Below are 14,306 nucleotides of genomic sequence, written 5' to 3'. Positions count from 1 at the left end.
CCCTCCACACACAAAAAGATATACAAAGAGTCATTAAGCACATGAAAAGATGCTCAACATCATTAGTCATCAGGGAAATGCAAATCAAAACCACTATGTGCTACCAATTCACACCTAGTAGGATGCCTAAAATAAAAAGGACAGACAATAATAAAGTGTTGGTGAAGGTATAGAGAAATTGGAATCCTCATATATTGTTGGTGGAATTGTAAAATACTGCAGACACTTGAAACAATTCTCCAAAATATTACCAAAAAACAGTTACCATATGACCCAGAAATTCCACTTTTAAGTATGTACCCAAGAGAATCGAAAAACCTACATCTACACAGCAGTAGCATCAATCCTGATAGCCAAGAATAGTAACAACTTAAATGTTTATTGAGTGATGAAGGGATAAACAAAATGTAGTGTACCCATACACTGGAATGTTGGGGTGGAAGCGAGGAAGGAGATACTGACATATGCTACAACATGAATGAGTCACAAAAACATTATGCTAAGTGTATCCCACACAAAAGGTCATCTATGGTTTCATTCCATGTATATGAGATGTCTCAAACAGACAAATCTATAGAAACAAAGTAGACCAGTAATTGCATAGTAATAGTAGGGACTAGGGGAAGGAGAGAATAGAGGGTGGCCACTCATGAGTATGGGGTTTCTTTTTGGCATTATGAAAATATTCTGAAATTGATGTGAATATTCTGAAACTGGTGTGAGCCATTGTCATTAGTGATTGAATAACTGTATATATACTAAAAATTATGTAACTTTATACTTCAAAAGGCCCAATGTTTTGGTGTGTGACTTATGATAAAATTGTTTTTTAAAAAAATGTATTTAGAATAGTTAACAAAGTAAGTACCATGTTTCCAAATATTCACCGCTTCTCTCTGGGGGACTCTGGATCATGTGACTTACCTCAGCCAATGAAATATGGCTGGAAGTGAAGTGTATCACTTCCTGGCAAAAGTTTTGGGAGCATGTTGTTTACCGTATCACTCTTCCCTCAGCCATAACAATCAGCAATGTTCAAAATACAACTGGCTTCCCCAGCTGGGGTCCTAGAGTAAAAACAGTGGAGAGAAGAGCAGTGGGCAACTTTTGATGGACATGAGGCATGAATGAGAACAGACGCTGTAAGCCACTGAGATTTTAGGATATGCGACAACAACAAAAAAAATAACAACTGGTATTATTACCACTACTGGCAGAGATAGGCAACAGACAGTCAGGCCAGTTCTTCAAACAACACATTTATGTGGAAATACCCTGTTGACAGTGGGAATACAGAACTGAAAGGCAATGTGGAAGTCAAGGCAGGAGAAGGAACATTCAAATCAATAACTATTTTCTGAGAGGCTTGTATCCATTGGTTCCGGGGATTCAGAGATGTGATGCACAATCTCTTTTAGTTACCATTGATTGATTGCTTACTCACTTACTACGTGCCTAGTCCTTTTGGGTTTGGGCACATGTGTTGTCTCCTGTCTCACCAAAGAGCAGTTTGGTGATGAACAAGAAGCTTCTCCAATTTTGACCCACAAATAGACAATTCTATTTTAGAGAAATTAGTGAAGCAAATGAAAGGCTGTGGGATACATTTAAAATAGCTACAGATTGTTCAGGGCTGTGAGCCAGACCAAACAGCACACCTTCCCACATGCCCCACTTGGCCCTGTGATTACTCAAATCCCAGCATTGGCCCAGGCTGCTGCCCGCCACGAACATCCCTCCAAAGAGCACAACTGGAAGGTAGTTTGCCAGGAAAGGGAAGAGCTGGACTGTACCTGGGAGGGGGAAATGCATGACATTTTCCTTTATATTTATAAGTTTATGCTTCACATCATGACTCCCCGCTGTTTGGTTTTCCACCTCCTCACCGGGCAGTTTGCAGAATGGGCTGGCACTCAGCCAGGCTGAGGAGGGAGAGAGGAGGGACCTGGCTCAGAGACCTCTTTAGGCTAAGCAGCCTAAGCCAGACTGGAAGCTTATCTAGGAGCACAGAGGCTGCAGAAATGAACATTTATTTGTTCACGCACCAAAGATTTTAAACTCTTTGTAAATGGAGCGTGATTGGTCCAATCCTGAGCACTGGTGACAGACACAGGGACAGAAGCTGGACCTTGAGACATACAACACAGAAGTGACAATGCAGGGCCATGGAGAATAGAGGCTGTCTCTTTTCCCCACAGGAAGAGTCAGCCTGGTCATGGTTAGGCAGGTCCCTGCACAATTGTGTCTTGAAGGTGGATGTGCAGCAAACACTGAGAGGGGCCCTTGGTCCAGTTATGGGTGGGAGGGGCAGAGGGGACATCGGAGACCAGAGGGCCTCTGGCTGAAGAGAAGAAGAGCCCTTGACCAGGGAGGAGACCCCAGATTCAAGGCTTGGTGACTTGACAGGTTGCTGTGCTCCACTCTCTGTAGAGGGCTGTGTGCGGTGGCTGCTGGTCCCACCCCCTGAAGCAGAGGCAAGGAACAGTTAGGGGCTCCCAGGTGCATCTCAACTGCCACAGCATCTTTCAGCCTTGGAGTCTCTCATGTGTACAGTATGCATTTCCTTTTTTAAAAAATCAGAGAAACAACATCTTTAAAGCCAACTAGTTTTTTTCCAACTAGCCCTGATCTCTCCTGTTACTGAGGACAGCCTCAGAGAAGATCCCTCTCAGTCTCTGACAAGTGGCCAGCCCAGGTGACAACGGGGTGAGGACACAACAGCCGCTAGATCTCACATGGACGTGGTAGCCACTACCTTGTGAGAGTCCATTCAGGAGGATTTAGAATGGTTCTCTGGGCCTGAAATCTCACATACTGGTTGAAGAGGCTTCATTTCTAGATATCCGTGGTGAAATCTAGAATGCAGGAGGGATGTGGCCATGTGCTCAAATCAGGAGATATCAGCACGTAGGTATGAGCAGGCCATTAGATAGGAGATAGTGGGGCACCCCAGGCAGTTGTGAGGAATCACAGGCCCAGCCATGGGGCACGATGGGGCTTCTGGATGAGTGGGGAGCAGGGGAAGGGGTCCTATGCTGGACATAACCTTTGAATTCTCGTGACATTGAATCTGTGTGTGGGGACAGGAGTTGGTCTGCTTCCTCTTTGGCCTCCTCCTCAGAGCTTGCTGGATGTCTTGTGCCAAAGCAGTGTTCAGTAATTAGAGGTCCTGGGAGCTAGGTTGGCTGCTTTGGGATTGGGTCAGTTTCCACTGACATTTATGTTTCCAAAGATGTTGTTTAGCCCATTTTAATAGTAAAAGTAAACAAACTGAGGTAACGTGATTTATTCAACTATTCATTCATTCAACAAACATTTATTGTGGGCTAAAGCACTATTCTGAGTAACTGGGGATAGAGCTTTCAATCTCAAGTGGGCCAATGAAAATGAATGAAGATGTAAAATGTGTAGGATGTTAGACAACTGTCAATGCTACGGAGAAAAGTAAGTCGGGAAGAGACTTAAAAACGAATGGTCAGAAAGGGCCTCCTCCGGGGGTGATACCTGAGCAGAAACCAGGAGGAGGTGGGGAGCTAGCCTTTGGGGAACGTGGTCAAACACCAGTCCAGGATAGGCAAGGCTCTGGTTGGGAGTGTAGTATTCAAGGAGCCACAAGGAGGCCATAGAATTATGTGATTTGTCCAGGTTTCATTAACACAAAGCTTGAGTCCCAGTCTAGTGTTAGAAATCTACATCTAAAAAAATTTTTTTCATGGGCACTGTAAATTTTGTAACTATTCAGGTTTTGTTTTTTCTCCTTTCTATCTTTATTTAAGCATACTTAATTAGAAGCTGGCTTAAAGTTATTAACATGTCTAATTTTTTTTTACCATTTTAACAATTTTTAAGTGTACAATTCAGCAGCATTAAGTACATTTGATGTTCTGCAACCATCACCACCAAAGTTCATTTTCAGAACTTTTCATTGCCCCAAACAGCAGTTCTGAATCAACTAAACAATAACTTCCCTTCGTCCCATAGCCCTCTTCCCTCGTAATAGCTACTCTATTTCTGTCTCTTTGAATGTGCTATGCTAGCTACTTCTTGTCAGTGGAACCATATTATGTATTGACCCTATTTTATTTAGCATGTTTTAAAGGTATATCCCCATTGTAGTATGTATTAGAATTTCTTTTTTGGGGCACCTGGGTGGCTCAGTCAGTTAAGCGTCTGCATTCGGCTCAGGTCATGGTCCCAGGGTCCTGGGATCGAGCCCCGAGTCAGGCTCCCTGCTCAGTGAAAAGTCTGCTTCTCCCTCTCCCTCTGCCTCTCTCCCTGCTTATCCTCTCTCTCTCAAATGAATAAAATTAAAAAAAAAATTCTTTTTCATTATTGAGTAATATTCCATGGTATGCATGTTGCATTTTACTTATTCATTCACCTGTTACTAATGGTCATGTTGCTTCTATCCTTTGGCTATTGTGAATAATGCTATAATGAACACTCGTGTACAAATATCTGTTTGAATCTTTTCTGAGTATATACCTACAAGTGGAATTGCTGGATCATGCGGTAATTGTTTAACTATTTTGAGGAACTGCCAAAATTTTTCACAATGGCTGCACCATTTTACATTCCCAACAATGCATGAGTTCCAATTTTTCCATACACTTGCCAACTCTTTTTTTTTAATTGCCATCCTAATAAGTGGGACTGGCACCTCATTTTGGTTCAGGTTTTGCTTTTCTTACTGACTACTAGAAAGAGTCAAATTTGTAATCTGTCTTCAATAGCTGCATGTATTTTTAGCTTTGGCCCTAGGGGGCTCATTGTTTCTTGACCCACTTCTAAATTTATACCACAGATTCTCAACGAGGGGTAATTTCCATTCTCAATCTTCCTTACTGGGGACATTGGCAACAACTGGAGATCTTGTGGGTCATCACAACTGAAGGAGGGGTGGTACTGGCATCTGGTGGGTAGAAGCCACATGTGTTGCTGCACAGCCCTACAATGTGTGGGACAGCCTCCTGCCACAATTTGGTCTCAAATGCCAATAGTGCCAAGGTGGACAGACCCTGGGTTACAACTATCTATTCATATTTCATGTACCTTTAGAAAGTGTCTTCAATCCTCTAGGACCAAAACAGAATATGTAGTGAACTACTGCTTCTGAAGTAAGCAAAGTTAACATTGTGAAACAGATGCAGAAAACATAACTTCCTTTTCACAACAGCGTATTCAAATTATATATCTGAATATATTTACTGGCTTCATTGCTAATCATTTTAATGACCTAAACTACAATGTGAGATAAAACTATCGCTATTAATATTTTCAAAAAGTTAGCATGTTCCTGGAGGAAACAGCAAATCTAGATGTCTTGACTTTCATTAAACTGAAAAATGTCATGTACCAAGCTCTCTGTCTGGCACTAATTATACATGGGTGGACCAGGTGGATATGGGCCCTTGTACCCACGGAGCACAAACCTCACTAATAAACACGTGGTATTAGGCCAAGCATTGTTAATAGTGTTTTGATGTCTCTCCCCTTTTAAGTTGAATAGTTTAAGGAAACAGAAATTCTTATAAAATGAAAAACTTTAATAATTGTTTAAAGCAAAGGCACAAGTAAACATTTCAGGTTACCATACAATGTTACAAAAAGAAATTCCAACAGTAAAATGAAAAACATTATAATCTTGCATCTCTATAGTGTACCTTAGTATTCTATCATCTTTTCTTTGGAGTGAAAAGACAAGATAGGCAGATCAATGGATGTGCTGTAAAAAGTTGGATTATAAATAGCATCCACTCCAATTTTAACCAGTAATTTTAATTTCAGGAGAATGAATTAAAGTAAAATTAATTAGTTAAAAAAACTGTTTTTTTAATGATGAAGCAGCAATAACCTTCAGGCTAAAGCACACTGTTTTAATAAAGTAAATCACTGATTTCATAAAACATTAGCTGCTGATGTCTTGCACTACATGATAAATAAGCTGGCCATGAAAGGACTTTACTGAAATGCAATTCATATATTTATTTTACTTTAAATCTGAAAATGATAGTGTACTATGTAAAAGATAAAGGAGAATATGGAACCAATTCATTTTTTATGATGTTAGAAATAAAATACTTAAAAAGGTCTAGACCTTGTTTTCAAAGGCACTATCTGGAGAGTAACAGGCTGCATGCTCAGAGCTAAGTTTTTGTTTTTGTATATCTTAGGTGAGCCTTGACATCTCAATTACTCATCAAACACTGAGTACCTAATATCTATCAATAGAAAGGGCAGAGACTGTGTAATGTGTATCTTTAACCGCTTTTTTCAGGGAGAAAAAAATATTTTACCATTGATTCTTAAAAGGCTGTTGAAATATTGGTTTGATCTAAAAGTTCTGTTTCATCACGTCAATGTGATTTCCATTTTATTCAGATCACCCTGTAGCTTCTACTTTTAGCTTTTCAACCTAGATGGCAACACCACCAGCAAGTAACTATCCTGAGAGTACTTTTGTGTGTGTGTGTGTTTTATTTATTCACTTATTCCTCCCTGAATATTCTCCAGCTCTAAGTGTTTAACTGAATAACATTTAAATGATACAAAGTAATTGTGTCAGGGATTAAATAAAATCTATCAAGAGGACATTTTCCAATACCTTGTAAATCTTAATTTGAATGTCAAATCAAAGCTTAGTATCCTGTTGCATACTAAAATCCAGGAAGATTCTAAACCCTTCTAAGGAGTATTTGAATCAAAGCTCTTGAATGAGATGATTGTTGTTTCTAGTTTTCCCATTTCCCAAATTACAAGAACATCAATGGGTTACGGTTCACTTACCATGATTCTTTTAACACCTAATTCCTAACCAGAAAACAGTACTTAGGAAATTCTCTAAGAATATCTTTCAGATTTAGAATTCAAACATGATTCTAGAAAGATGTTCTTATTTTAAGTCAAATTATAACATCGGCTCATTGACGCATACCCTAAAGGCCAACGTGCCTGCTTGAGAGAGCAGTGCTGGCATTCTGGAATTCTTCCCTTTCTTTCTCCATTTCCAAAGGTAGAGATGTCCTTCCGAACTTGTCTTTGGCATCAAAGACTTCATGATATAAAACAGCTGGAACATTACCCATTTAGAATAGTTACGAGTTTAAGATCCACTAGCAAATTTTAGTCTTCAAAACCATTAGTTCAACACCAAAAGCAAACAGTTTGATCTTCTACTGAGACAAACTTAAGATGCAAACCTGCATTTTAGAGGGTCTGCAGACTTTTTCTCTAAAGTGCCAGACAGTAGATATTCGGGGCTGTTGTAACTACTCAACTCTGCCATGGTACATGAAAGCAGCCACAGACAATATGTAAATGGATAAGCATGGGTAAGCTCCAAGAACATTTTATTGATCAATACTGAATTTCATATGATTTTCATGTGATACAAAATGCTATTTTGATTCCCCCCACAGAACTATCTATAAATATTAAAAACTACTCTTAGCTTGTGGGTCATGTAAAAACAAGAAGCTGGCTAGAATAGCCTCACGGCCTGTAGTTGCTGACCCTTGGTCTAGATCACTAGATTTCTTACTGTGGGGGTGAAAGCAATGTGGCCATGACTCATCTCATTTTACCTGGGCATCAACAGCCCATAGGCTGACAGTAATGAACCCCAGAAGAGAATTCTAAAAGCACCAGACAATTCTAGTAGACGATACCAGTAGAGCTGCGCAGAGTTTATGAGTGTTAATACATCTATACACAGATACTGATCTATATATATTCAGGAAACACATTTAAATCCCATTAATTGAAGAAAAGTAGAGAATTGAGAAATTCATTAGCTGAACATTTCAGCTTGGTGTCGGAGAGATCTTGAGTAAAATTTTGGCTCTGCTACTTACTAAACTTGTAACCACAGGTAAATTACTTAACCACTACAATTTGACCTGGTGATATGGACACAACAGGCATCTGGTCAATCTTGTTTCTCAAGCAAATAGCTACAAAGGGCTGGAAAAGCCTAATCTATCACGTACCATAAAGCCTGACTTTGGGCTTTAGACAAAAAATGATTTTGTCTCTTCTACTCCACTCTGTCATGTAAAATTTTTTTCTGCATGCAACATATTGTGAAAAACTGTACCTCCATATATACTGAATTCTACTTTCCTCTTATCCTTGAAGGCTATTTTTTTCACAGGCTGCTGATGAAAATGGAAGTGGAAAGGATCCAGTCAACATATGTTTGTTGTCTTTATGTCATCTCAGTGTAATTTGGTGTTTCCACCAATTTATCAATGACAGGCATTCAGGTTTCCAGGGAAAAAAGTCTGGATGAGAAAAAGGAAGAACTGGTAGGAAAGAATTCTTATGGCTTTATCTATGGATTAACTAGAGAAGCTGAAGATAATGTTCATAGATTATTTGCAGATACAGTTTTTGTGTATCTTGTACCTCAGTCCATTGCTTAAATTACATTAAGTAGATATTAGCACTAAGTAATATGTGCTATAACCTCTTTAATCATGAAAAATTTACTGTTATATACACATGAAGCAAAATATGTCACCAATAGTGTTTTGAACAAGTATTAGTTCACTTATGAATCTGCTAGTGTTGAATGCCAAGCAAAATACTAAAGCTATTAAAATATTAGTGTTTGGTTTTATTTTCAATTTTCTTTTAACCTAGTATTTACAGAAGTCCTGTTAGAACGCTGAAGGCAGTCATTTGCAACATGTACATTCTCCATATAAAATGATTTTCAATGTGGGTGATGTAGATTTATAAATATGTACAAAACCCCCAATTTATTTGTAGTTAACCTACTACTCTGACTAGTAGGCAATACATGGAACCATCATATGCACATCAAAACTAGAAATTAAAACACAACTTAAACCTCTCAAGACAGATGAATGTTCATTTGTGTTTGTAAAATTATATGGGGGAAAAAAAGCTTTGTGTTTGGGAGCTTTCAGTGGCCTACTACTAAAGCAGTAATTTTAACTGAAAAACAAAACAAAACAAAAAACCAAAAACCCAGAAACACTCCCCAACACAAAAACCCAAGATAAATTGGATGTATATCCTGGTCAAATGTTTGTAGACACCTGGCCTGAAAACAAATTGATAAATATGCAATTTATTAAATGAGCATGAAATATTGCACTAGAGCAGTTTTGTCTGAAGAAAATTCAATTTTCCATAGTCCTGAACTTCAAAATGCTTCCCACATATAAATTGCATTTTCTAAATAAGAAACATTAATATTCAGTAATACTGTTAGAACCTTATTTTTCCCATTAACCATATATACCAGTCTATTTTATGGCAATGGTAGTCAGTGGTAAAGATTTGGCAAAGATAAAAAGGCAGATAAGACTGTAAAATATATATATATATATATACATATATATATGTATGTATATATGTATATACGTATGTACATATGAAACAAGTATGTTCCAAAAACCCTTAATCATATGATAACTGATCCCTTAAAAAACCCCACAGTCTAGGTCACAGTGATGGTCAGACAGTGGTTGAGTATGACTCTCTTCTTGGGGGCTGCTCCTTTCGAGCCACTCGGTTGCTGTCTCTGGTCTCCAACGCACTGTCTTCTGTTTCGCTTTCACTACCATCTGCCACAGTGGGGTCCAAAGACATCGGGCCAGACTTTCTGTGCAAAGGAAAACCAACGCCACTTTCCCGTAAGGAATCATCCATAAAATCTTCATCAGAGGAATGGAATGATTCATCATCTCCTATTAAATGGTTGACAATGTGGATTCCATCAAAAGGAGGCTGGCCTGAGAAGACCCTCTGGCCTTTTAGGCACCTGAGCTGTCAAAACAAAACCCATGTTAATATACTCAACTAGGGGAAACACACACACCAAGAAAGCAAACATTTCATGTTTAAAAAAGAAGATAACTTACCTTTTATTTTTTTTTGCCATTTGTAGATAAAATAGTAACTACCAATTTTATATGCCTCCTATGTGTTATATAATGGATACATAACTTTTTTTTTTTGAAGATTTATTTATTTGACACAGACAGAGATCACAAGTAGGCAGAGAGACAGGCAGAGAGAGAGGAGGAAGCAGGCTCCCCGCTGAGCAGAGAGCCCGATGTGGGGCTCGACCCAGGACCCTGAGATCATGACCTGAGCCGAAGGCAGAGGCCCAACCCACTGAGCCACCCAGGCACCCCAGTAACTTGTTATTTTAATTGAAATATCACAACAGTCCTATGTGGTAGATTTTATCATCTTCATTAGAGATTAGAAAATGGAAACTCAGGTAGAGGTACTACTGTGGACACATAGGTAATAGCAAAATTTAGATTCAAATTGAACCTTCATTATATTACAGTAAATATAATGAACTCATGCACCCATCATCTAATTTCAACAATTAACATCATGGACAATCTTATTACATTATACTTCTCCTGTCTCTGGATTACTTTGAGGTAAATCTCAGATATTCTATCAGTTTACCTGTAAATATTTCAGCATGCATTTCTAGAAGATGTGGACTTTAAGACCATACTCTGAACTATCACACATACTGTCTCAAGAGCATATCCCCATAATAATGAAAATCAGTTAGAAATAATGAAAATTTGCTATGAATCTCCATCCTATCATAATATCCCAAAGACCACCAAACCACTGTCACACACTCACTCACTCAGGGTAGGAATGCTTCTTTCTACTAATAAGATCTCTCTCTGCAAGGAAGGAATGCCAGTAGTACATAATTTTGCCTTCTCTCCCCTCCTCCTCCCCAGGGAGAAGGAGCAACTTCCCTAATGAGGGAAGAGGGGAGAGGACTGCCATGTATTGCTATTTCTCTTCTCTTTCCACTTTCAGAACCAGGTTTTGGCTATCCCAGGAGCTTCCCATGGCCACACCTTCATGGGGACATCATGTGCTCCCTGTTACTAGCTGGGCAAGTCTGACTAATTCTAGAGTTCGTTTTCTAGACAAAAACCCATTGTTGTCACAAATCTAAACCACATTCTCCAAAACCAGCCTTTTTAGGATTAAAGGTGACTTCTTTCTATCATCTCCCACTTCTTTCCCCCAGTTACCTTAAACTCTCAAACCTACTGCCATGGATACAACCACTTCTACTACCATAGAATCGAGACATCAGCCCTGTCATCCTCAAGAGCTTATGTCTTAAGTAGGAAATCTAATTTTGATATTGTCACTTGTTTAATTTCTCCCATACACCATGAATTTTCTCCTACAACAGAGCAGAAGAGCTGAAAACAAAACAACCAAAACAATAACTGAAAAAACTAATTACCAAAATCTACCTTGACTTGCAAGAATTTGGCTGAAAGAGATCCCATGCCTCCTACCCTTATCGCTACTATTAACCTTCAACTTTGTTTCTCAGGGACAAACTCCTGGTCACTCACTATCTTTCAAATCTTAAGATAAAGCCTGTGTGAAATATTCAGGAAATATTACATATACTTTCAAAACTAACGGTTCTGAAAGTAAAGACATTACAGCCTTGCCATACACCTGCCAGCTATCCTGACAGATTTCCAGGAAGAACTGAAGAAATGTCAGCACTTCCCTGCTTGTGTGTGACCAACGGGAAACAAGAAGGATGCTGAGACTTCGAACAGTGATGTCTGCCTCAGGCCGACCTTCAACCCTAAAGAAATCCCTATGCCCTAGGCTGAGAGAACAAAATTACAGTGATGTACAATGTAATTTAAGTAACACTGTCTCCCTTGGCAGGGCAGAAAGGATCTAAACTCGAGGGTGAATTTTTAGGGAAAGGGCTCAGAGCACCACAGGGACCTCCCCATAGCTGTGATACCCATGGCAATAGTACAACTGCCACGTTCTGATGCAACATCCTATCACCACATTGCAACACATGATTGAGCGCTCCAAGTGTTAGATTAAGTCAGTTAATCTCTTCCTTTCTTTTCTTCCCAAACCCTTTTGAAGAAATAATACAGAACATGTGTCTTCCTTTTCCCTGGCTGTTACCAAAGGAGTACAGCAGGGGAACCACAACTTCCCAATTATCTGGAAAGCTGTAGCTCTAACAAATTTTACTGCAGTTAAAAAACTGCAGCCTCTTATCAGATGTCATAGGGGATGCAACTAGAGTTTCTTTATTTGAGAACTACTAATAAAGAATAGTAGAAAAAGGAATATCGGAGAAGAAAAAGGTGAAGGTAAGGGACTCTCTGGTAAAACTGAAGCTGTCCCTTAGTTACTTCTTAGACCTGAACGTGTACATACTGTTTCTGAGGGGAGGGAGGTCTGTGTATGTCCTGAAAAGGGACATCTGCTCACTGAGTTCCCATCATGTGACCTAGAAGGGGCTGAACTTCAGGTGAGGATATCCCGGGGGACTCCTCTTCCTGTGGAGAGAGATTTAGCTAGAGGAAGGTCAGAGCTGGGCCTTTTAATGTATAGTCTTGGGTGTCTGGATCTGAGAGCTGTACTACTGATCCTGTTACTAGACTTTTAGGAGCTAATTATATTTAAACAAACAAACAAAAAAAAAACCAGACAATTTTCTCAACCTACATCCCCCAAAAAGACTTCCACAGATATTATTGTTGGTAGCACACTTAGATTAGCATATTTCAAAATATGGTCCACTGATTATCTCTATCAGGATAACCAAGGATGATTATTAAAAATCCAGAATCCAGGGGTGCCTGGGTGGCTCAGTGGGTTAAAGCCTCTGCCTTCGGCTCAGGTCATGATCCCAGGGTCCTGGGATCAAGTCCCGCATCGGGCTCTCTGCTCAGTGGGGAGCCTGCTTTCCTCTCTCTGCCTGCCTGCCTCTCTGCCTACTTGTGATCTCTCTCTGTCAAATAAATAAATAAAATTTTTAAATAAATAAATAAATAAATTCAGAATCCATACCCTGATCTAAGGAATCAAAATCTGGAGAGCAAAACATCTTTTTTAAAGTTTATTTATTAATTGTTTAAATAATCTCCACATTCAACGTGGGGCTCAAACTCACAACCCCGAGATCAAGACTGACAGGCTCCACTGACTGAGCCAGCCAGGTGCCCTGAGAGTGAAACAATTTTACAAGCATCTGAGGAGATCATGATACCTCACAGTTTGAGAATCACCGTGGTAGATCTGTCCAAACCAAATAAGGCTGAGTCAAAAAGGAGTTGATTTACCTGAAATGGAGCTCTTATTCACAGTAAAAGTGCTTCTGAACAGGGAACAACTACCCGTGTGTCTGGTATACAGAAATGGATACCACCGTTCAGTAGTTTAAGCAAGCTGTCCAGACCCAAATCCACTACCTGATGGTTGAAACACGGAGTGATCTGTTTAAATGCGTTTTCCTGAAACTTTCTCCTGGCATAGGGTAGGATCCAGGAATGCGTATGTTCAAAAGACCTGAATAATTCTGATGCGCATCCCAGAGTAAGGACCTCTACTACAGCCAACATTTTGTCTGTCTGTTCAGCTTTGTTTGGTGTCTCCTATGAATCAATCATAGGATCAGGAATCTGACAAAAGCTACTGACTCTCTTTCTTGAAAAGTACATATAGTATTTTTGCATACCCTTCTGCAGCCCCTTGTCTTTTCTAAGTTTTGGTTAAAGACTATTAGAACATTTTTATACAGCAGCAACAAAACAACTAAACTTTGTGAAATGCCAGTAACACACTCCTATCATGAAAAAGATTTAAAAGGTATTATTTTTCTAGGTGAAATGAGACATAGGTTTTAAAGGCACTGAATGTGACTGGAAGTACTTCTGAGATTCACCAAGGATTGGAATTTTAAGCAAAGGGACTCTTCTCTGGTGGAATCTTGGGATTTCCCCCAAAGAAGGGTCTCAGCTGATCATAGTCAACAAACTCTATCCAGGCATTCAGAACTTCCTGTTAGCTTTTTAAGTTCTCCAGACCTAATGTTTGAGCAGGGAGTCGGGTATTTGAAAAAAATCATCTAAGAGATGCTGGGGGAAGGGGTGAGGGGACGGCAACTAGGAGGAAACAGACTATTGGTGAAAAGAAAACTCTTTAAAAATCATTTCTTTCCTCTGAAGAAACTGCATCCATGTAAACCAAAAAACAAAAACAAAAAACCCAGGACACTCTACAAGAGGTTTCAGACATAATTTTTTCTGACCTGAAAGACATGTGCTTTGAGACTGAAAAAGCCTACCAAGCATCCATCAAAATGGATAAAAGTAGACTTACACAATGGTACCTCATAATGAAATTTCCGGACACTGGGAACAAGAAAAGATAAAGCATCCAGCCAAAACAAAAACATATTTTATATAAAAGATTAAGAATCACAATGATAGGGACACCTGGGT

General features: G+C 39.3%; 1 protein-coding gene across 11 annotated transcripts in view; it reads right to left on the bottom strand.

Moving 5' to 3' along the window:
* Positions 1 to 6,150: 6,150 nt before the first annotated feature.
* Positions 6,151 to 14,306, bottom strand: part of EVI5 (ecotropic viral integration site 5) — a 207,896-nt gene continuing 199,740 nt past the window's right edge. For 9 of the 11 annotated variants that reach the window (XM_032361241.1, XM_032361249.1, XM_032361243.1 and 6 more), the window contains one exon: positions 6,151 to 9,798. In XM_032361241.1, coding sequence (XP_032217132.1) covers positions 9,487 to 9,798 — 312 coding nt within the window. In that variant the 3' untranslated portion in view covers positions 6,151 to 9,486. The remainder of the gene's footprint in view (positions 9,799 to 14,306) is intronic. The other 2 variants (XM_032361250.1, XM_032361251.1) reach the window with 1 other exon arrangement.

This window comes from Mustela erminea, chromosome 10 (assembly GCF_009829155.1).
Source record: "Mustela erminea isolate mMusErm1 chromosome 10, mMusErm1.Pri, whole genome shotgun sequence".
NCBI classification, from domain to species: Eukaryota; Metazoa; Chordata; class Mammalia; order Carnivora; family Mustelidae; genus Mustela; species Mustela erminea.
Note: the sequence above shows the minus strand (reverse complement) of the source record. Positions and strands in the feature narration are given on the sequence as shown.